The sequence below is a fragment of the Thermobia domestica genome, chromosome 18 (assembly GCF_964235325.1).
Source record: "Thermobia domestica chromosome 18, izTheDome1.hap1.1, whole genome shotgun sequence".
Classification (NCBI taxonomy): Eukaryota; Metazoa; Arthropoda; class Insecta; order Zygentoma; family Lepismatidae; genus Thermobia; species Thermobia domestica.
The window spans coordinates 52,937,801-52,960,113 of NC_137471.1; the positions used below are offsets into that span (position 1 = coordinate 52,937,801).

Consider the following 22,313-nt stretch of genomic DNA (forward strand, 5'->3'; position numbering starts at 1 on the left):
ATGTACAAAAAGATACGCACGCGCAAACCAAACTATAATAAAATATAGTTTATTTATATCCCTATGCACATACCACAACAAGAATTATAACTACCTGTCTCCATAGCTGAATTGTGGGGCTCCGAAGTTGACCATTTTCCATGTCTTCTACGTCTTCTACAATTCATAAATTGTACTCCCCGTTTTTGACAGCCCATTACTTGGCGGGAAAATGTTTTTCGACAAAACAAAAAAAAATATGGGTCTCTCAAAAACATGTCTAGTTGCTATAAAAAAAAGTTTCAACAATATTTGAGATAGCAATGGTTCAATTTTATTTATTTATTTATTTTTTGTTTTTGCCTGAATTGAAATGGAAAACATCTATATAAATTTTATGAAATAATGAACGATAGCAAAATAATTAGTCTTTTATTTCTGCATTCCCAGCACATACTGGCTATGCCTGGTGCACCCATTCAACATTATTAAGAATGAAGACAAGACAGGTCCCTACAACAGGGTGTCTATTGGAATACCAGAAAGTAAATTCATGACTTTTTCATGACTTTTCATGACCTTTTTGTTCAAATTTTCATGACCATGGCGATAAAAATTTGCCATTAGAAATAATAAACCCCTACCATCAGTGGTGCATCGGAACTATGCGGGTTGTTAGTCTTAAATATCACTTATTGTGAATCTTAAAGAAAGAATCTAAAATTCTGCCGCCTTGTGCTCGAGCACAGAATAGCACTTACCTAAATACGGGCCTGCTCTTACCAGTGAATCACTCTATACTGTATTTGAAGTTTTAATTATCCATCTAGCAGAAATTTGTCTGAAATTAAGCACTCAGAGAACTGCCCAAAGACAAAACAAATTATAAAAGAAATTCGTTTTAAAAAATAGATCATCAAATTTAAAATCTGCAAACTCAAACGAATAATTTGCATAAGTCTAAAGGCCCAAAAATACACAATTTACATTTCTTAGAAGTAAAGAAATAGCAGATCAGAAAGTTGGACAGTAAAAAGTTGTTACTATATTGCAGAGACTAGAAGATGAACTGGGGAGCAGCTAGGAAGACAGTAAAGTACAGTTAGCCAGTACTAACTGGTGGGGGAAATTCTCACAATTACTGACCTGATACAACTGTTTCAGTACATGCAGTATGAGGTATAAAAGTATGAAGTATAAAAATATACTCTGAGATTTCAGATTTTCATGACCAGTTGGATAAATAAAGGACTTTTTTATGGCTTTCATGACCACTAAACAAAATATATGACTTTTTCATGACTTTCATGACCAGTAGACACCCTGTACAAATACACCACTTTACTCAGTATATCAATCTCTGTATGTTTTTTCATTTCTCCGCAACGATTTGAAATGAAGGTTTACGTCCTACGATTATGCCGGCTTGGCTAAAGGAGACGGTGATGAAAATGTATGAAATGGTGGAATGAAGAAAGAGGGAGGAAACGGGAGAAATCCGAGATAATCCACGCACACGGTATTTCTCTACTACGAAGCTCACTTGACGTGAGCTGGGATCGAACCAAAGACCCCATGCACCAGAGATGAAGCTCTACCACTAAGCTACCACTGCCCCGGAACTGTTTGAGATACGGGTGGTTTTAAACTGCGTTATGATCTTTATGCCTACTGAAAACAATTACGTAATTGAATTGGTATTTACATGAGCACTTTTCCGAAACAAAGCCCTTTGAAATAAAACTCATATTTTCAAGTCCCCCTAACTTTGTTCTTATTTATTCGTAATACAATACATTGATATCATAAACATAGTATTCAACACTAATATACCTCAGATATATATTCTCTCGTCCATAGAGTCTTCTAGAAACCTCCAAATTTGTGATACTGTAGCACTTAGTTTATAACATTAAATAATTAATGTGGTATTATAAATTTTCGTTTAACATGCACATTTCAAATACATAATAATAATCTGGCCTACTGACATTTAGAAAATAAAACTTTATATTGGGTTGGCAATCTCAAACAATCTCTCTCTGCCGATACTCGCACCCTACAAAATATCATAGTATTTTATAAGTTTACAAATTACAAGAGCATTTCAAGATAAATGGTCCACCCTGCATATCGGATACATTCTTACTTACTGTCTTGCGACTTCTAGACCATCCATTTGCCGTGGAAAAATTTGCTGCCTGAAAAAGGAAGAAATAAAACGTAATTAAGTATTAAAATACTTTTTATAATATTTTAACGTTTGCATATTAATACAGTAATAAGTAATAAAAGTAATTATGTGAGTTACTTTTATCCTTTCCCATATTTGCAGTTGCGTCTTATATTGCTTTATTTAAGTATAACCGTTTCCTTCAAGTTTCTGAGTTAGTGCGAGTGGACTCACCAATGGTTAAAACATTGATTGTGCTATTTTCTTAGAAAAGGACCAAGGTAAATAACATGCAAAAATCTTCAGAAGCTAACTTTCTTTAATGGTCTGAGAGATGGTGAAACAGGATAGGTTGTTGAAATAATCCTGTTCAAGTAATTCAAGTAATCATCAGAATAGGAATCACACTGTTCATTAGTCTCTGTTAATCTCGTTGTTGTTATAACAGCTGAAAAGAGCGTGCGTGAGAAATATTACATTGTAATAAATATTTCAGAGCTCTCCTGCGGCTATTCCATATCAAACCAATGAAATCAACAACCCTATTACCTCTCACAGTTTCACTATTTTGAAAGTTTGGTCGAGATACGAAATTATAACAAATTTGAGTGTGGACTCGGAGAAAAAGTGTATACTGCAAACAATGTATCATTGCTCCTAACCTAATTTAAAAGTCTTGTTTGAAATTAATAAAATAAGCTCTCTAAAGATATATTGAAGTACTAGCTTCGCAGCAATATATGTTCAAAGTCATCGGATTCGAACTTGAATTTAACTGAAACTGAGATGGTAACTAGAACTAACTAACTCTATGGCCTATGGAACCCGAAGGTTCAATAACCGCATGAACCAAAGCTCTCCACTGACTTCTATCCTTAGCCAACTGGATCCAGTTTCTACTTTGCGATGGTAACTTGAACATAATATAAAATAAGTTTCTTTCCCCTACTAACAACTTAAAGAGTCTTTATATATTGGTAGTCCGCAATACAAGTATTTCACTACTTAATGTGTAGTAGTTTTATTCAGGAAAGGTGCAAGTCGAATTCTGAATGAAAAGTGTGCATAGAAGTGCGACTAAGTGCAGGGTGTCTAGCAAATTTCTCAGCAATTTCCTGACGTTTTCCCGACTTTTCCCGACCATTTCCATATTTTTCACGACCTAAGAAAAAATCGTTAAGTTAACCCTTAACGGTTCACTATATTTTCTGTCTGTTTCCGGCACTGCTTGCAAAACAATATATCCACAGACTACCTTCCGCGTAAAATTTACCAGAGTTGTCACCAGGAAGCAATAGCTTCTCTGGATCGCGGAAAACATGTACACAAATAACCACAAGGAACAATACCTAAAAATAATAGTCTTCAAACGCAATAGGCAAGATCAAAACATGTGTAACCAAATGGTTACGAAAACTCGTTAAGGGTTAAGAAAGGTTAAAATATAATAAAAAAGTGTGCAAAATCTTACCCAATCAAAAACTTGCTCCTTACATGTATACAATGATGTAATCTAATCAGGCAACTTTTTTTTTTCTTTTTCTATAGTAGCGACTTCTGACAACTGATTCACGATTTTCTGTTTTTTTGCTTCAAGTTATTTTAATCTCTGTTGTGCTCTTCTTTTTTCAGCGGCCCTGAGACTTTTTTCTGCCATCACTTTTCTACGATGTTCTTCGGCTTCCTTGCATCGCGCGTATGCATTTCTCATTGCTAGTATCATCTATTTTGGGATACGTAAGGCCTGTACGCCACCAGCTACATTAACAGCATCACACACTACACGCTGCGACACTAAAGAATTCTCTGACAAATTTTATATTATTTTCTCGTTTACGGAAAAACTCCTTTCTAAGGCTGCATTGCCATGGGAAAAAAATTAGACACATCTTTACAATCTTGCAGAGATATACATCATTTGGTGATAAGACACTCATCCAAAAATCATCAAGTCTGTGTTCACTTCTTTTTTAAGACTCCATTTTCTATCGCACATGCATCTGACCTACTAGAGCCTTGTATTCTCTGTCTGCCTTTCTGCATCTAACGCTGAGACAATATACTCTGCACTAAAATTTCGAACGTTGCTCTCATTTGTTCAACAGCTTCTTCCTGTGAATAGCAACGGTGAAGAGATTAAAAAACGTCAGTGCATTTGTAAGGGAATACTTTAGCGGAGACTTCTGCTGCAGTTGGAAACAAAAAGCTGATAGCATTCACGAACTTGTTTACGAAAACACAGTATTTTCTTTTCACTAACCTATGTACATTTCCTTACTGCTGATCTAGTTGCATACCCAAGGTCAATTCCCTTAATACGTACTAAATTAACGTAGATGTTTTCACTTTTCTCCATAACATCAATCTCACCCTGTCCATCGTTGCTTTGGTAACGAAGCGTCGCATCAATAATTTTAATAACTGAGTGAGGATGCCATGTACAAATGGGAGTCATAGAGGTGTCTGACTGATATTCGGTCAAGAAATACCACAGTCCTCAGCTAGGGATTGAAAAAAGGTAATTTTGCAAGGAGCAACTTTTCGTTTAAACTTTCAGCTACTATTCTGAAACTTTTACTTAGTGATTTCTGTGCATGGTCAATCAAGTGTGACTATATGCTCACATTCATGCTGCTTACAATATAGCTTTGTTTTGAAAATAATGATTTTTTATTTCTTTTTATCACTTCTTCTTGTGTGAATTTATTTCCTTGTCCTTATATTTTAATTTTCCATAGTACTTTTCTTGCTATGGACATTATCGCAGGACCGAAATTTCTTGGGATACAACTTGAATTCTTACTTTTTCTTGCGTTCTATACAGGTGCATATCATTCAGAGGAAGCTCGTCTATACAGGATGTTTCAAAACAACACCGAGAACGTTTGGGAGGTGATTCCTGACACTAAGATACGACAAAAAGGATAGACCAACCGTCATTTCGTTGGTGAAGAAATCCGTCATTTCGTAGTTATGTAAACACGAAAAAAGGAAATTTAAAGGTACATAGCTCCAATACCATGTAACCTACCGTAGTCAGGTCAAGAGTTAACTTAGGAACTAATACGTGCGCTATCCAAAAATACATGTTTCAATCTCCTAAGGTACTCACGCAACAATTTTTATATAGGGAGTTTGGCTACGGGCATATAATTTGATACTCACCAACTACCTCTTTAAAAATTGTTGCGGAAGTACCGCAGGATTCTGAAACTTGGATATTTGGATAGGGTACATACTCGTTCCTAAGTGAAGTCTTGACCCAATTACGGTAGGTCTCATAGTTTTGGAGCTATAGACCTTTAAAGTTTATATTTCCATATTTTCGGCAGCCTATAGCTCCAAAAGGAAGCATTTGTGCATCCAGGTTGGTCTATACTTTTTGTCATACCTTGGTGTCAGGAATCACCTCCCAAACGTTGTCGTTGTTGTTTCGGAACACCCTATATTTTATATGGGTCCTAAAACTGTTTAGAATATAAACTTGATAAGAAAACCCTGAAAAAAATATTGCTAAACCGCCATTACAAACACATGTACAATGTACTTCTACACTCGGAGCAAAATAAGGACGACCACCACGTGTTGCGTTGAGACGTCAACTGTGATACCTAGACATGTTTGACAAATAGTTCTGAATATGAGTTACAAAGCGGCAACTTTGTAACGTCTCTTTCTTCAAAAACCTTCCACTTGTAAATAGTCATGATGTTTATGATTGGCCTCTCTCTCCCTTTTCTAGTCTTAATGATCTCGTGACGTAATTCCCTTCTCAGCACAAATTCAGAAAATCCTGTTAACTTCTGAAAGCAGTGAATGACGGTTTCTCATCTTCTATGAAACATCTGATTTCTTCTATTAGTATATGTCGAATAGTCAGCTAAATGGTCCAGCTTCCATTTGGGAAGCTAGAAATTTTCGCCTGTACTCAATTTGGAGCCATTAGTGTAGAATCAGATACTTTTCTCCACACCAAATGGTAGATTATCCAAACGCTGTCAAAAATCCTCGGTTTCGTTTTTAACTCATGATCGAAGAAGTTTTCAGAAATTCCACAAAACTAAAATTTGAAAAATAAAGCACAAGCTTAGTATTCTACACGACTGGACAAATTTCGAAAATAGAGAAAATTTCCACAAATCTTTTGGCTTTTTGCCAAAGTAAATTTTGATCTTCAGGGCGGTCTACATGTCTGAATACACCCGTGGATGTTGGAAATAATTACAGGGATTATACTTAAATCCGGGTTATTGCTATTCAGAGTGGGATCTACTTAACAGGGCATACAATTATCATGGCTGCAACAGGAGGAACATACACTTTAACAAAGAAAAAGCCAAGCTACTCAACAGCTGAAGGGAGCATACCAACTCCAAAAGCGAGCCCAGAAATCGTACAAAAATTAATTATTTGTGCTTTACGGTTGACGGTGACATATGTTCACAGCAAAGTAATGAGGCATGACTGATGTTTGGTAGTAAGACACGAAAACCATTGTACTACAAGGCAACGCCATAATATGTGCTGGTGAGGCGGAAGGGGTGGATCTGACTTAATAAAGCAGTTTGTTGAACAGGAACAATGCCGCTATGGCGTGACTAGTTTAAGTCTATGGCTCGGAGAGCCATTAGGAGAATAGGAGCGGACCTGACACAAAGACACATAGCGGAAGTTCATCATGTCTCCTAATGTCATTTTCCGATGTAGATACGTAGGCTAGGACAAGACCTCCACCCAGAACAACAAGAGGCGACCACTATGTAGTGTTGTTGGCACATGGAATAGATACCAAACTGCCAAGTGAGCTTCTCATGACAACTGGACCCAAGGTATCAAACTCAAACTATTCACAACCGACTGCACAAAGGTGCTCTCTATGCATGAGGCCGTTAGTTTGTGTCCTCTTATCCACAGTAGATCCAAAATACTTCATGAGATCACTCGGAGTAAGATGATGTCCGGTGTTTTATGGAACACTGAGGGCTTTTTATGACAGTCTCTCTAACAAAACGGTCTTACGACGACTGGAGTATACTACTGCGAACTATTAAGGCGTTTAAGAGAAAATAAATAAATAAAACGTAAGGTCGTCATGCAAAGTGCCTGAAATTGTTCTGATCCAACACGATAACAAAGTTTAACAGCAAACAAATAAAATACTGCCTCGCCAAATTTAATACCCTCAAACCTTTCTCTGTTCCCTAGCTTAATAATACCGTAATAATAATGAACTATGTTTTAGTAGTGATGAAGGCTTCCTGAACACTAGAATTCCGGATTTTCTTTTCCAAAATTTATGAAGACTTTGTAAGATCGGTGTAAGAAGTGATTTGTGCTAAGGAGGTATCCTACTGGGAAATTTAGAAAAGGTTTTACACTTGAGCGATTTTTATTAGAAAGTTGTCAATCAGCCCCGTGTAATATATACAGTAAAGAAAAACTGTACGGCAAGAATAAAGAAAAGTTATAAAAAAAATGAATAAAGTAAAATAAAATCATAGTGGGATTCGAACTAGATTCAAAGCATTGAATCCTCACAAAAAAAAAAGAAAAAAAAATTGGCGTTTTCATACAGTTGTATTGATATAACACTTAACTTTCAAAAGCCCTTCTTTTATTTTTTAACAATTTTTGTGGCTGAAAAGCGTGTGTGCCTTCTTCAACTACATCAAAGTTTTCTGCATTTGCTAAGGTACTATTTTGTTCTAGAAGTACAATTATGTTAAGTAACAAAGAAAGAACTGAGAATTTCTAACAGCAAACTGTAAGCCGTGTTTGGAAGTCTCGTTATCTTTTTCATATTACTTCGAATGTGTTGTTGCCAAACTGACAATTTTAAGGAATTCACAAAAATTCAGGAGAAATGCGCAATGCGCAAGAGCTCAGTTTCAAACACGCACATTGTGGCTGTGGAGTCAGTTGGCGCAAATGTACTTAAATTCCTCAGTGTATTAGATGTATCGCGAGGAACAGGTATCCAAGTTAACGGTAAAACACTGGCAAAGAGTAATACTGGAAGGAAGAGAAACCGTTGTGACAGGCGTCGCCGAGCACTGAACTGAATTGTCACCAACGATCGCACAGCGAATGTACGACAAGTGACTGCGAAACTCAATGGCATCTGGAACTGTCTATTGCGACCATGCAAGCTGCAAGTTGCAAACCAAAATGCCAATAACCCTTTAGCGCAGGAATGCAAATAAGCAACAAAATGTTACTCGCCCAAGAAAGAAAGAAAGAAAGAAAAAAAAAAACTACTAGCCCACATCCCACAATAGAAATCATTTACTTACCTTCAGTATGATATTAAATACTCGCCCACACCAATGAACCACTCGCCCCGAGCTTATGACAGACGTCCAAAGAAGCTTAGGTATTCTCGCAACCTTGTATTTGTCATTCGTTATAAGTATGAATAATCTGTCTTGTGCATTGATATAACTTTCCCTTTTTGGCATTGTTTATCACAGTGACTTACAGTAATAATCTCCCTTCCACAGTACAAGAAACAAGTAAAATGCGTCTTTGTCTGTTGAGGTGAAGTGTATAATTTGGTAACTTGGAGTAATATCATCAAAATGACAACCGCTGAATTCTACCGTATAATTGCAACTAAGCAACCTGCATTACGTTATCTTCGTGTTCAATTTTTATCACTCGATGCAATATGTGTCAGGGTTGGCAGGTTTAAACCAGCTGTTAAAGAAAAAAAAAAATGGTTTAAACCAAAACACGAAAAATGTTCGTAAAAGAGTAAGTGTTTGTAAAATCTTGATGAACACACATTTGTGGTTATCACTTTCACTCCCGTATATTATTCGTATTATATTCAGACCTAAATTCCCCATTCATTACTCAAAAAGATTATACTACAAAAGCAACTTTATTTTATATAAGTTTATAAATGTTTGTTTTATGATTTTTTTGTAGTTATTATTGTTATGTAATTGCGATCAAAGAAAAATTCTAAATATTGTTTCGTTTCAATGTTCACTATTGATAAAATACATAGAAATGCCGTACTTTGTGTGTGTGTGTGGGGGGGGGGGGGTCATACAGATTCCGCGAGAGGCATTTAGTGAAATGAGAAATATCTTTGGTATCTATTTATGTATAAATGAGTCTGAGCCAAAGTAGACTCAAATAATTCATCTCTTTAATCACCTTTCTTACTGATATGCAAATTAAGTCGTCGTATTTCTTTAATTTGGACCAATAAAAGTCGTTAACTAACTTGAACTAAATTAGTTCTTCTGTACTCCGTAATACTTTGAAATTTATCCATATGTAATTCTGTATAATGGTTTCACTTGTGCAACTGTTTATCTTTTTTACTTCTGAAATGACGCTTGACAGTTATATTAAGAAGCATGTAAAGATCAGTACAACGTATTTTTATCAGGATTCCTTTGTGAGTGAGTCGGCAAACGTACCGCATTTGTGGCCAATTAGTCCTGGTTCCGTGTTCAAATGGAGGACAGTTTCTCTCGGATGTAACTCGAGAAGCGGTTTTTATTCCGCTTTAAGCTTATGTGACCCCTCCCAGCATAACCCGGTTGTTGCATAATAACATCAAGGCGAAACAAACTTATTTCTGTCCATATATCTTATGAATATATGGAGCAAATTATTTAAACCAAAAAAACCTGGTTTAAACCCAAAAAACCGTTTTTTTTTTTTTTTCAATGAAAACCATGGTTTTTGCCAACCCTGATACGTGTAGTCAAATGATGAAAGTTGGTAGGCGAAAATGCGCAAAGCAATTGGCAGCACAAAGACCACAGAGGTCAGTGGTTTGATCCAAGCTCGCGCTTAATGGGCTTTGTAGTGGCCAAATATCGTATGCATAGGTTTTCTTGAGCTTCTTCTGTTTCCCTCCATTTTCTTCACTCCACTATTGCATTCATTCTCATCATCATCGTCTCCTTTAGCTTATATGGCATAATCGTGAGACGTAAAACTTAAAAAGTTTTTATTTCATGAAGAGCATCAAGAAGAAATGTTAAAGTAAGCAATGCCAAATACGTCCATTATTCATCAACATCCCTATTCAATGTATCGTGTTTGATTTCGACACCTACAGTAGGTCAAGCAGTGGTCAATTTTCCAATGTGACCAATGTATATAAAAAGTAACTGTATAAACTCTAACCTCACAGTACTACCGGCGGGGGATACTTTTGCCAACCATTTTTTTTTTCTTTCTTAAATCACTCTTCCAATCGTTTCTTTAAAATTGTAAGAAAATATGTTAATGCTCAACATGTTTAACTAAAGTGGATAGTTTACGGTGCTGCAAATCGAACGTTAGTATGTCTCATAAATTTACCATATTTAGCTCGTGGTCACAAACTATCCCGTCGGTAGGAGATGTGACTGAGGTTTCGCTTCTAGATGGCAGTATAAGAAATAACTGTATCCCACCTTTTCTGAAATCGACGGTTAATCTTATCCCGTGTATTGTTCACTTCAATCACTGTAGATTTTTTTGTGGAACTTTCACGTTAGTTTGTCTCATAAATTTGCCATTTTAAGATGGTGGACACAAAGTACTCCTCCCTCTCCCGCTGGTAGGAGATGTGACTGACATTTAGAAATGTCACTCCGAGATGATGGTATAATCGATGTCTTATCCCGTCCACTGTATTTTGTGAGTTTCTAATTTGATTCTTTTGCGATATAATCTTAACAGGTGGGACAAAATGACCTCCCTTGGTAGTCCGCATTACAAAAAATACCTAGGTAGTGCGAGGGTTAAAATATACTTATATGTGCAAAATTATGTTTTTCGTCATGCTTGAGAATTAATTTCTCAGGTTTTGATCACGTTTCATGAAATGAAATGAAATCTTTGAGTTTTACGTCCCACGGTTATGCCGGTTAGGCTAAAGGAGACGGTGATAATGAGAGATGAGTGAAATGGTGGAATGAAGAGTGGGAGGAAACGGGAGCACCCCGAGAAAACCCACGAGCACGGTGTTTGTCCACCACAAAGTTCACTTGGCGGGGGCTGGGATCGAACCCGGGACCCACGTTTCATGAGCGGTAGGTCACTAAGCTAACGGTAGGTCACCTGTTGCGGGAATACTTAAGCATATACTTCAAACTGTCTTATTCCTGGCTTGAAACATGGTGGTGGATCTCTGTATGCTGCTGAGTCGCAGTTTCCTAAAATTTCGCGAGTTCCCTGATTACACTCATAGGATATTTTACTTCTCAGTTTAAGGTCCCAACGATTATGTGCCGAGGCTAAGGAAGATGGTGATAATGAAATGGATGATAATGGAGGAATGATGAAAGTGGAAGGAAACAGAAGAATTCCGAAAAAAAACATGAACACGGTGATTATCCACCACAAAATCTACTTGGCGGGACCTGGGATCAAACTAGGGATCCTATGCGCCACAGATGAGCGCTCTACTATTGAGCTACCGCAGCCCAGGATCTATTAGTCAACGATTATGTGAACAGCTGAGTGATTACGTACATACTTGGTCTAGATGATGCTCACGGTGAATGACGCAATACTCCACGATGACAATGTGCCAATTCACAATGCTGATGACGTTAGCATGTGGTTTCATAAACACTGGATGAACTACATCTCTCGTGGCCCGCCCAATACCCAGACCTCAACATTATTGAGAACTTGTGGTCAGTTCTGGACCTCTGCCCGAAACAGACATCCTCCTCCACCTTCGCTGACAGAACCGAGTGCTCTACTGGACGAGGACTGGGAATAGAAGTACGAACCAGAGCTATTCTGTAAACCAACGGTCGTTAGGATTAGGATTAGGAATAAAATTTCTGAAATTTGGTATCTATGACCATTAGCCCGTCCGACGTATCTCAATAATCACACTACCCGGGGAAGGAAGAAAGCTGTCTGAGATGTTTATGTTAGGTATCACTCCGGTATGGGCGTGCCAGCCGGGGGGGATGAGGTGGGCGCGTCCCCCCAGAAATTTTCTAGGAGGGGATTGCCCCCCCCAGAAAATTGTATAGCAGGAATTCTTCCCCAAATATCTCGGCAAAAATGATGAAATACTGGAATTGGAACGTCGATTGTCAATTAATAATTCCTGAAATTGAAAGGAATTACAGTTTCATTGAAGAAAACTCTGTAACAATTATCAGGAAATATAAATGAAGTATAGAAAGTAGCGACACTGCATTAGCCCGATTATTAGCGACACTGTATTACTGTATCGAAAACTACCACAACGCGTGCATACATTCATTTGCGGCAAAAAGAAAATTTTGAAATATCTATATACAGTGAAACCTCTCTAAAGCGGACAGCCGTGGGGAATCAAAAATTGTCCGCTATAGAGAGGTGTCCGTCTTAGAGAGGTTTCGATATTTTCTTACGTAAATTAGTAAATAAGGTGATATGTAATTACAAACTATTGAAGGTAATTTATCAAACCATTCTATGACTGTGGGCATGTCGACATCTGCGGATTCTCCACAAATCGCTTAGAAATTTTGTGTCTAATCCGAAACTTCACTAACCACTCGTTCGAGACCTTGAAATCTGAAACATTCATTTCTGTTGCTACCTCCAAATTCTGTTGCTATTTCTTTTAGCATCGACCCTAACCCAGGAATTTTTTTTCATTCCGCACTCTATAGAAAAATTCACTTGCACATCAACTTTGTTCAAAGCAATGAGACACTATTTTCATTGTCATTTTCACACCACAACTTTATTAACTTGTCTTGGTTTTATATTATCTCAGATGCTTGTGTTTTACCGATACAAAAATTTTCAGCTATCCTTCGCACACCTCAGTATTCTTCGAAAATTCAATCTATTCGATTTTAACATTAGCGCTTCTCGTGGCATTTCGAAAGCTCACAACAACTTACACCTTATTGCTTATTCGATGCAGAATGACTTAAAAAGATTTCCGTCTACAAGTAGAGGCAATAAGACAATATGCGAATACGCGGACAAAAAATACCAAACATGTCTTCTGCTTGATTCCAGCGGAACAGTAGAATGACGTGTCATTCCAAATGGTAGGCAACTGTCAATCACTTTTGATTCTAAAACAGGTTGGGTGGGAGTGGAATGCAAGCAAAGGATATGAGGGTGTTGTTAAACAAAGACGCTTCATCTGAGTTTCTGAACAGCCAGTTAACGAGGAAAAATGTTATTACAATCCTTCCTTGGTGATACATGTATGCATTACTGAAAATGTATTCTTTCTGTACTTTTCAACTTGTTTCTAGAGAAAGTGTCCGTAATGTGGAGGTAAATAATACCTATAAGAGACAGAAAAGACTGTCCGTGTCCATACTAGAGAGTGTCCGCTTTAGAGAGGTTTGTCAACATGGTTTTTTCCTATTACAGTGTTTGGGGATTACAAAATATGTCCGTTATGAGAGGTGTCCGCTTTACAGAGGTGTCCCTTAGTAGAGGTTTCACTGTATTAAAATGCTACGTTTATATGTTTGTGGTCAAGAAAAGTTTATATGTTTGTGGCAAGTTCTTTTAACAATGATATATCGGAAACTACAAGCTCTGGAAAGATGCTTTTTTCACTGATCGATTGCAAATTTTGTGAAGATTGTTGAGTTATAATTGAATATTTTTTAAATGGACGTTATTCCTTTATTACATTTTTTAGGAGTACGGGGAAGTATTGAAAATTTAAAAAGTAAAGCATCATATCTCAACGAATTATACATCCCAACACCGCACATTTGTATACGAGGTTAGTATATCTCTCCGGCATTTGTTTTATGGTCAAATGATAATGATAAACGAAGCATAACTATTTCTCCAGTGTAAGATGAATCTTTATTGTTTGGAGTGTTTGGCCCAATGAACACCATATAGACTATCACTGACATTATAATTAATTGTGTATGTGAGCTAGTATCTTTATAAAAATAGTAGGTTCTAATTGAAAGTACGCAATTCTTAGTGCGTCTTTTCATTTTGAACAGCTACAGCTTTGTGAAAGATTAACAACTTGGTTCCAAGGCAAAAATATTTCGAATTTGACTTAGTACTCATTAAAAGTTTCATGCTCAGTTTCAAATATTTCTGCCTTGAGATTTTATCTTTAGTCTTCCAAGAAAGCGGTAGCGGCAAGAAAAAAAATGCTGCTTTCTAAGTATCTAAAAAGATTCCTTTCCTTCTACACTTATAGCATTACAAAAAGAAAAGAGAAAATGTGGAATGATATTTTTTTTTAATTTAATATACCGACTCTTGCTGTATCGGCTTCGTGTAAAAATACCACCATTATTGTGCCAACCTCGACAATCGATGGAAGACTTACAACACTGTTTAGCTTCGGAAATATAACTCAAAACCTGCCTAAAAAGATCCTTTTCTTCGTGTGCGTCTCTGCGTGGGTGTAAGGTAGATCTCTTTGCGTGTTCTTTCTAATTTATTGTTGAACTTGGTCAACTGGGCTGTGCACGAGTGCACCACTGTTTTTGAAAGGACATGTTTTGCAGCGTGTTTTCTCCAACAGTAACGTTTTTTTTAGACAGCTGTTTTATGTGTTACTGTGAATATAATGTTGATATGAAGTTTTTCATCTCTTGTTTCTGTTTAGTGTTGTTTTATTGTTTGAAATGGATCAATTTGTCATAAGAAAAAAGCAAAGAAGACAGCACGTGGGCCAAAGCAGTGCCATTGTTAAAGAAAAGAAGAGAAAAATTAATTCAAATTATAGTTCAGCTGATGGATAACAACCTAAAACTGACAATGGAAATTCAAATCTTGTATTGGTCACCATCACCATTAGTGTCTATAGAAAAAAAAAAAAAAAAAAAAAAAAAAAAAAAGAAAAGAAAAGAAAAAAAAACTCTCAATCTCCACGTCTAGCAAGTGGTTCAGATTTCCCCCACCCTTCGAACCTTTCAAAGCCCAATTAGACTTTAGTGTTACCTACAAATTTTCCACAACAGTCCCTGAAAGGTCGAACATTGATTTTTTTTTTTTTTTTTTTTTTTTTTTTTTTTTTTTTTTTTTTTTTTTTTTTAAGTTCTTACTAAAACCATGGAAGACGATTTCTCTACTCTAGGATTTTGCAACTTGAAGAAGGCTAAAGAGAAATTAAGTATACACGAAACTTCAGAATGCCATAAACTGGCTATACTGTGCTACACGCAGAGAAAAAAAATCCAATAGAAAACCAATTAAACAGACAAATTTTAGATGAACAACTGAAAGCCAGGAAATTCCTGGAAAAAATATAATCTCAAGTATACGTTATCTTGCAAGACAAGGACTCGCATTTAGAGAACATGACTCCCGGTTCAGGAATTTATTTCAGTTGATGAGCCTTTGCTCTGAAAATTTTCCACAATTGAAGAGTCGGATAAAGGGAAACATGAAGAGATGTAATTTCATGAATGTTAAAATCCAGAACGAAATCTCGAAACCATAAGCCAAGAAATTGCTTTTCATACATGTAACAAAATCAAATCTCAAAACCCTCCTCTGTTCTCTATCGTGTCTGATGGTTCCAGTGATGTGGATGGCGAAAAACAATTAAGTATTTGTGCCAGGTAAGTTGATGATCTCTATTCTCATGAAAGTTTTCTTGTGTTCTACTGTATATCAAAAAACTACTGGTGAGTTTATAGCTTTAGTTATTCTGGATGAGATGGTGAGACTCCAGCTTTCAATTGCTCAACTCAGTGGACAAGTTTATGATGGCTCTGGAAATACGAGTGATGGCTCTGGAATTAGTGTCCCACCTATTATATGTAAACATCAACTTCTTGCTTTGTATGTACATTGTGGAGCTCACAGTACTAATCTTGTGATTAAGGGTGTCTGTAGTGCATCAGAAGTAGTGAGAAACTCTTTGCAGTGGGTACACGAACTATGAGTACTATTTTCGCAATAACTTTCAGTGAGGTCACGATTTTCTGCTCTAATCGAGGCTCATGCTTGTAGTCTCGTCTTAAACATTGTAAACATTAAATCCTTGTGTTCCACTAGGTCCCACTTTGTAGACTTAGTCTAATAACGGGAGTTGTTTAACATTATGAAGAAATTGTCCCTACGTTGCAAAAGATGAAGACTGACGGAATTGTCAACACATCTTCAGGATCAGCAGCTGGGGTTTTGCGGCTTTTTGAAGAAGGATCTACGTTTCTTGGGCTCATATGGCTAGAAATATTATCAGAGGTTGGAGCTTTTTAACAGGACACTTAGAGACCCAATTTCAGTGTCAAAATGGGAAACAATACAAATCATAAATGAAAACATGAACTTGAATAATATGCTTAGTCACTGATCATAAGTTCATTGTACTGTCATGAAACCTACAAATTAATATTATCGCCCTGGAAATCCCATTAATTATAATAAATATTGTCAACAGTACCATAAATAGGATTGTTTGTGTCGCTGGAATAGAACCTGTTATCACCATTGATAGGATTTATCTATCCTAAACTGCAGCACTTTAATTCATGTTGTGTGACATTTTGAAAATTAAGGGGGGGGGGGGGGTGAAACATCAGCATTTCTTTAAATTTGGCTCACAATGTTGAGTGAAGGGTACTGTCCCCCCCAGAAAATTTTAGGTGGGCACGCCTATCACCCCGGCATTTGCCTGGTATGTATAAGAAAAACTGAGGATACGACCGATGTCAGTAAGAGGAGGCTAACAGTTATCCCTAAGTTGGATTTTCTTTAGGTGTTTCCATTATTTACATAAACCTATCTATATTTCAATGCTAAATACCACACTGTGGGGCCGGAGTTAAAATATAGTAAGTGCAGCCACCACTTGCATTATCACTTACGAGCCAGCTCTTCGGAATGCAATCCTATAGAGTAGTTTTCTACAATTTTCACTACTCCCCAGAAGGGTTGGTTGGTTTAAACCAGCTGGTTTTTCAAACAAACAAATAAACAAACAAAAACACAAAAAAAGTTTAAACCAAAACAAGAAAAATGTTCGTAGCAGTGAAAGTGTTCGTAAAATCTTGATGAACACATATTTGTGGGTTATCACTTTTCACTCCCGTATATTATTTCTATTATATTCAGACCTAAATTCCCCATTCATTACTCAGAGATTATACTACAAAAGTAACTTTTTTTTTTTTTAAAAAAAAACAAGTTTATGAATGTTTCTTGTGTTTTTTTATTTATAGTTTGTTATTATGGTTATGCAATTGCAATCAAAGAAAAATTTTAAATATTGTTTCGTTTTATTAATGTTTACTATTGATAAAATACATCGAAATGCCGTAAGATTTTTTTTGGGTGGGGGGTTCATACAAACCCCACGAGAGGCATTTATTGAAATCAGAAGTATCTTTGGTATCTATTATGTATAAATGGGTCAGAGTCAAAGTGGATTCAAGTAATTCGTATCTTTATTCACTTCTCTTACTGATATGCAAATTAAGTCGTCGTATTCCTTTAACTTGGACTAATAAAAGTCGTAGTGAACTAACCTGGACTAAATTAGTTCTTCTGCAGTATTTTGAAACTGTCCATATGTAATTCTGTATAATGGTTTCACTTGTGCAACTGTTTATCTTTTTCTCCTTCTGAAATGACTCTTGACAATTATATTAACAAGTATGTAAAGATCAGTACAACGTATTTTTATTAGGGATGGGCAAAACCGGTTTTTATAAAAACCGAAAACCGGTTTCTATAAAAACCGAAACCCGAAAAACCGACATTTCGGTTTTCTCCAAAACCGGTTCGGTTTTTCACCGAAACTGGTTTCGGTAAAAATTTTCGAAAACACATAAAACTATTTCTGTGGAAATGGATTCGGTTTCCGGAGAACAAGGAAATACCATTCTGGTCAGAAATAGAACAAATTTTGAAAAAAAAAACCGGAATCGGTTTTGAAGAAAACCGAAACCGAACCAAGTAAAAAACCGAACCGGTTTTGGAGAAAACCGATAACCGGTTTTGAAGAAAACCGAAAAACCGGTTTTTGTGCCCACCACTAATTTTTATCAGGAGTCCTTCGTAAGTGAGTTGGGAGACGTATCTCATTTGTGGCCAATTAGTTCCGGTTTCGAGTTCAAATGAAGGACAATTCCTCTCGGATGTAAGCCGAGGAGCGGTTTGGATTCCGCTTTAAGCTTATGTGACCTCTTCCAGCATAACCCGGTTGTTGCATAATAACACCAAGGCGAAACAAATGTATTTCTGTCCATATGTAATATAAATACATAGAGCAAATTATATATATAAAAAAAAGTTTAAACAAAAAAAACAGGTTTAAAAAAACGTTTTTTTTTTCAATAACAATCCTGCTCCCCAGAAGAGAATTAGCCTTCTCAGCTGGTCTAGTGGGTAGCGCGTGCCTTTGGTGCCCTTGGTCCCATGTTCGATTCCTGGTGCGAGAGCACAACAATAATCAACCTCAATCATTTATTTTCATTAATTATCCGCCTTCCTTAGCCTAAAGGTCATAAGCCAAGGACATTGAACTAAAAAGAAATTAAATTCATTTCGAAACAAGACTGTACACAAAAGAAGTTGTAGTAATAGGACTCCTGAACTACAGAAGAACTCGTTATAAATTGTAAACCATGATTAACAGCCAATAGGATATGCAAAGTTTGTCAAGGGGAAAGAGGGGTCAAGATCCCAAGGTTATACAATTTCAGGTGTTTGTATTCTATACATAACTTAATTGTTCTTTTTACATATCTTGCTCAAGGGAAGATGGTTATGCTCCGAAACCTTCCTTCCGTCGCCAGTGTTTCCGGATTTAAAACTAATCGCTGCTGATTGCATGCTCTGAAAGAGGAGCATTCAAAATCTCCAATATATCCATGGGAAACGTGACGTTGGATCTTAATCTCCAAACACAAACATAAAAAACTATTCGAAAGTGGGTTACCGAATACGTATTTTGTGCCAGTAAAGTTACAGATACACCATTTTATGAGCGGTAATTAAGCAAACGCGCTTCTCCCGTGTAATATTATAACATGTTACCGGCTACTGGAAAAGAAAAGTATTACTCAATAGTATTACTGTTCGCATAAGCACTCCGCATCAAATGAAGTGGTACAGAATTTCATTAACTCTAAATTCAAATGTGTTATGAACTCTAATATAAATCTGCATTCTTAATTACAAGAAATATGTTCAACTAAGTTTGAATACAGTAGAAATTATTATGCATTACAGGTTAATATACACCGGTTAGCTAAACATATGTTTATTGAAGTTTCAGGGTAAAGATCATTTTACTACATTAACAACAAGGGAAAGAAAAATTGAGAAGTCGACTAGGAACACATACTAAAGATACAATCCAGTTCAAGAAATTGATGAAACCACTAGAAAAGCCCGACAGAAAAAAAGCTCGATTAATACGATCAAATAAAAGGAGTGTGCATAATTACACGTGATTTTATTTGAATAATAACTGTTAAATAATCTAAACACAAATTCCAAATGCCTCTGCTTCTGTTTAATTATATCTAAGTTACATTACTATATACGTGACCTTAACATACCGTAAACGAAATAACATTTAAAATTAAGGAAACAAATCAATGTTGTAATAAATTATACTTTATGCTTGTTTTACGTTATTTTAAATTCCATCATTTTGCATTATACATAAATATTACTATTACCAACATGTATATATACATATACGAGTGTATATATATCAGCTCATCCCGTGTTTCTGCTAGAAATACCCGCCGACGAAACATGTATTTCACTTGATAAAAGAAATGCAATTAGCTCCCTACTACTTCCAATCACAAAAAGAATGCATTTAAATTTACTTTTGAAGTAACATAAAACGTACCTGACAGAGAAGTGGACTACGGGTCACTTTCAGCATACCACTATGCCCCAACCTCCCTACAGCAGCAGCCATCATTAGAGACACAGAATAGAAAAATTACCAATGATGCCAGATGCGATGCTGTACAAAAGTGGTATTCAATTATAATGCTACCGTGCAAAACGTATTTCACCCACATACTTTAGTTCATTGTGGGACTAATGTGTATTGTATAAATATACATAATCTTCATTTACACAAAATTACAAAAATGCAATTAATTATTCCAAATAAAGAACGAGTTTGGTATATAAGCAGTTATATATTCAATTAATAAAAAACGATTCTAGAGTTTTTACTCTAAACATAGATCTCTGAAAGTGTAATGATGCGCGGAACATAGCTGATCGAGTGACTGATTAATATTATCTCCTTTGATCCGGGAGATCCGAGTTCAATTCCCGATACTGATAGAATTTTATTTGACAGTGAACCACAATAAACCGTAAACCCGCGATTGGTGATGGGAAGGAATGTAAAATTTTACTCAAAGAATCAAACCACTTGCTGAAAGAAGCAAAGTCCCCCCAAATGTTTAATAAACTGTATATTGTTAACCTTATACATATATCTCTCTTAACTAAAACAATAACATGAAAAACAAATAACGGAAGCGTCACTATCATAAAACCAATCATACGACAATCATTGTGGGGGCTGTGGTGGCTCAGTGGTAAAGTGTTCACCTCTGGTGCATGGAGTCATTGGTTCGATCCCATCTCGCGGCAAGTGAACTTTGTGGTGAACAAACACCGTGTGAGTGTGTTTCTCGGGGTCCTCCCGTTTCCCCCACTTAATTCATTCTACCATTTCATTCATTTCTCACAATCATTGTCTCCTTTAGCCTAGCCGGCATAACCGTGTAACATAAAATTTAAAGATTTTATTTCATTTCATTTTTACAATTACAGTGTACAGTACATATACGAACACATTTCATTAATTTCTTCAAAATATTCTCTATTAACATTCTGCCACCATCTACGCCCTAAACTTCAGTATGGCTAGATGTTATTAGTCTTTCTTTTCTGCTAGCGCATTTCACAGCTGGTTACCAAAAACAAATTTTCTCAAGTGAAAGTATCTACTAAAAATGAAAATTGTTAGTAACATTACAGTTTTTTCCATCGGGAGTTGATTTCGCATTACCTGGACACGAAATACTGAGAAATTGGGAAAATTCCCCCACTGATGGAGTGAATAAAGTGACATTATTGTAAGAACCATAAAAATTAAATAAGATAGTTCATATACGAACATGTACTTCATATGAAGTAATTTCTGAATTAGAGATTAGTGGTGTTCCTAAACTTACTGTAGCATATTTAGAGTCAATTTTATGTGTGATTGGTATCGTACTAAGCGTATAGATTAATGTGTAAATTATATTTCCGTACTAAGCAACATTTTAATTATGCAATTCATGACTTATAAGAAAGAAGCAAGCCATGACTTTTCCGCAGGATTGTCCAAACACTTCACGAGAAAAGGAAGTTTCGATTACAGAACAACAATATTCTCTTATTTTTTTCATAATGTATTTCGTGATTTATGTAGAAATGTGGTTTGTATCTTTCGATAAGTCGTACATAACATCGCAAACGTGCTTCTGAATACGGAAATATAATCACTTGTTAACCAAAAGCTTACCGATACACTAATACACGACAAACTATCTCCCAATATGCCCCACATAGTTTAATAATTATGGATGATAAAATATAGGAGCTCTCAAAATTAAAACATTCCTGTGCGATTATTTCTTTTTCAACTCCCGTGTTTTCCACTATCTATTGTTATGAGATTTCGCAATCTGGTGATGACGATGTAATGACATATATGTAAGTGTATATCGAAAACATTCTGGTCACAAGGAACAATTATATTGATTTGCTTTGCTTCTTAGTTTAACTTCCCTTTCAGTAGCGAGACTATATAAGACATGGACCTACAGCTTAACGTGGAATCAAACCACAACAGCTCCCACTCGGATCCAAACCAGGATCTCCCATGCCAAAGGCGCGTATGCTAACCGCTTAGCAGCGAAGGAGCTCACTAGTCACTAGTTATCAGCTTTAATAGTGTTATAATTATAAACTCAAAATTTGTATGTCAGTTTTGAACAAAGCGTTACTATCGAATTTAAAGACCTTATGCAGAGTCGTTCTGACACGTGATTAGAGGCATATTAAACCTCAGTATGTTATTAGAGGTTCGACTAATAACATATCTTTCCTGAAGTAGTCAGACCATTAGCCTCCTGAGGCACAGCATATTGCATGCAATACGTTTTTCGAACGCCCGTCATGGCTACGAATATTTAAGAACATGCCC

The 22,313-nt window shown here is 36.3% G+C and overlaps 1 protein-coding gene across 1 annotated transcript in view; it reads right to left on the bottom strand.

The window, feature by feature from the left end:
* Positions 1 to 20,084, bottom strand: part of Cyt-c1 (Cytochrome c1) — a 43,877-nt gene extending 23,793 nt beyond the window's left edge. The window contains exons 1-2 of the mRNA XM_081745874.1: positions 19,941 to 20,084; positions 2,133 to 2,180 (exon numbers count right to left, since the gene is read on the bottom strand). Coding sequence (XP_081602000.1) covers positions 2,133 to 2,180; positions 19,941 to 20,015 — 123 coding nt within the window. The 5' untranslated portion in view covers positions 20,016 to 20,084. The remainder of the gene's footprint in view (positions 1 to 2,132; positions 2,181 to 19,940) is intronic.
* Positions 20,085 to 22,313: the final 2,229 nt, after the last annotated feature.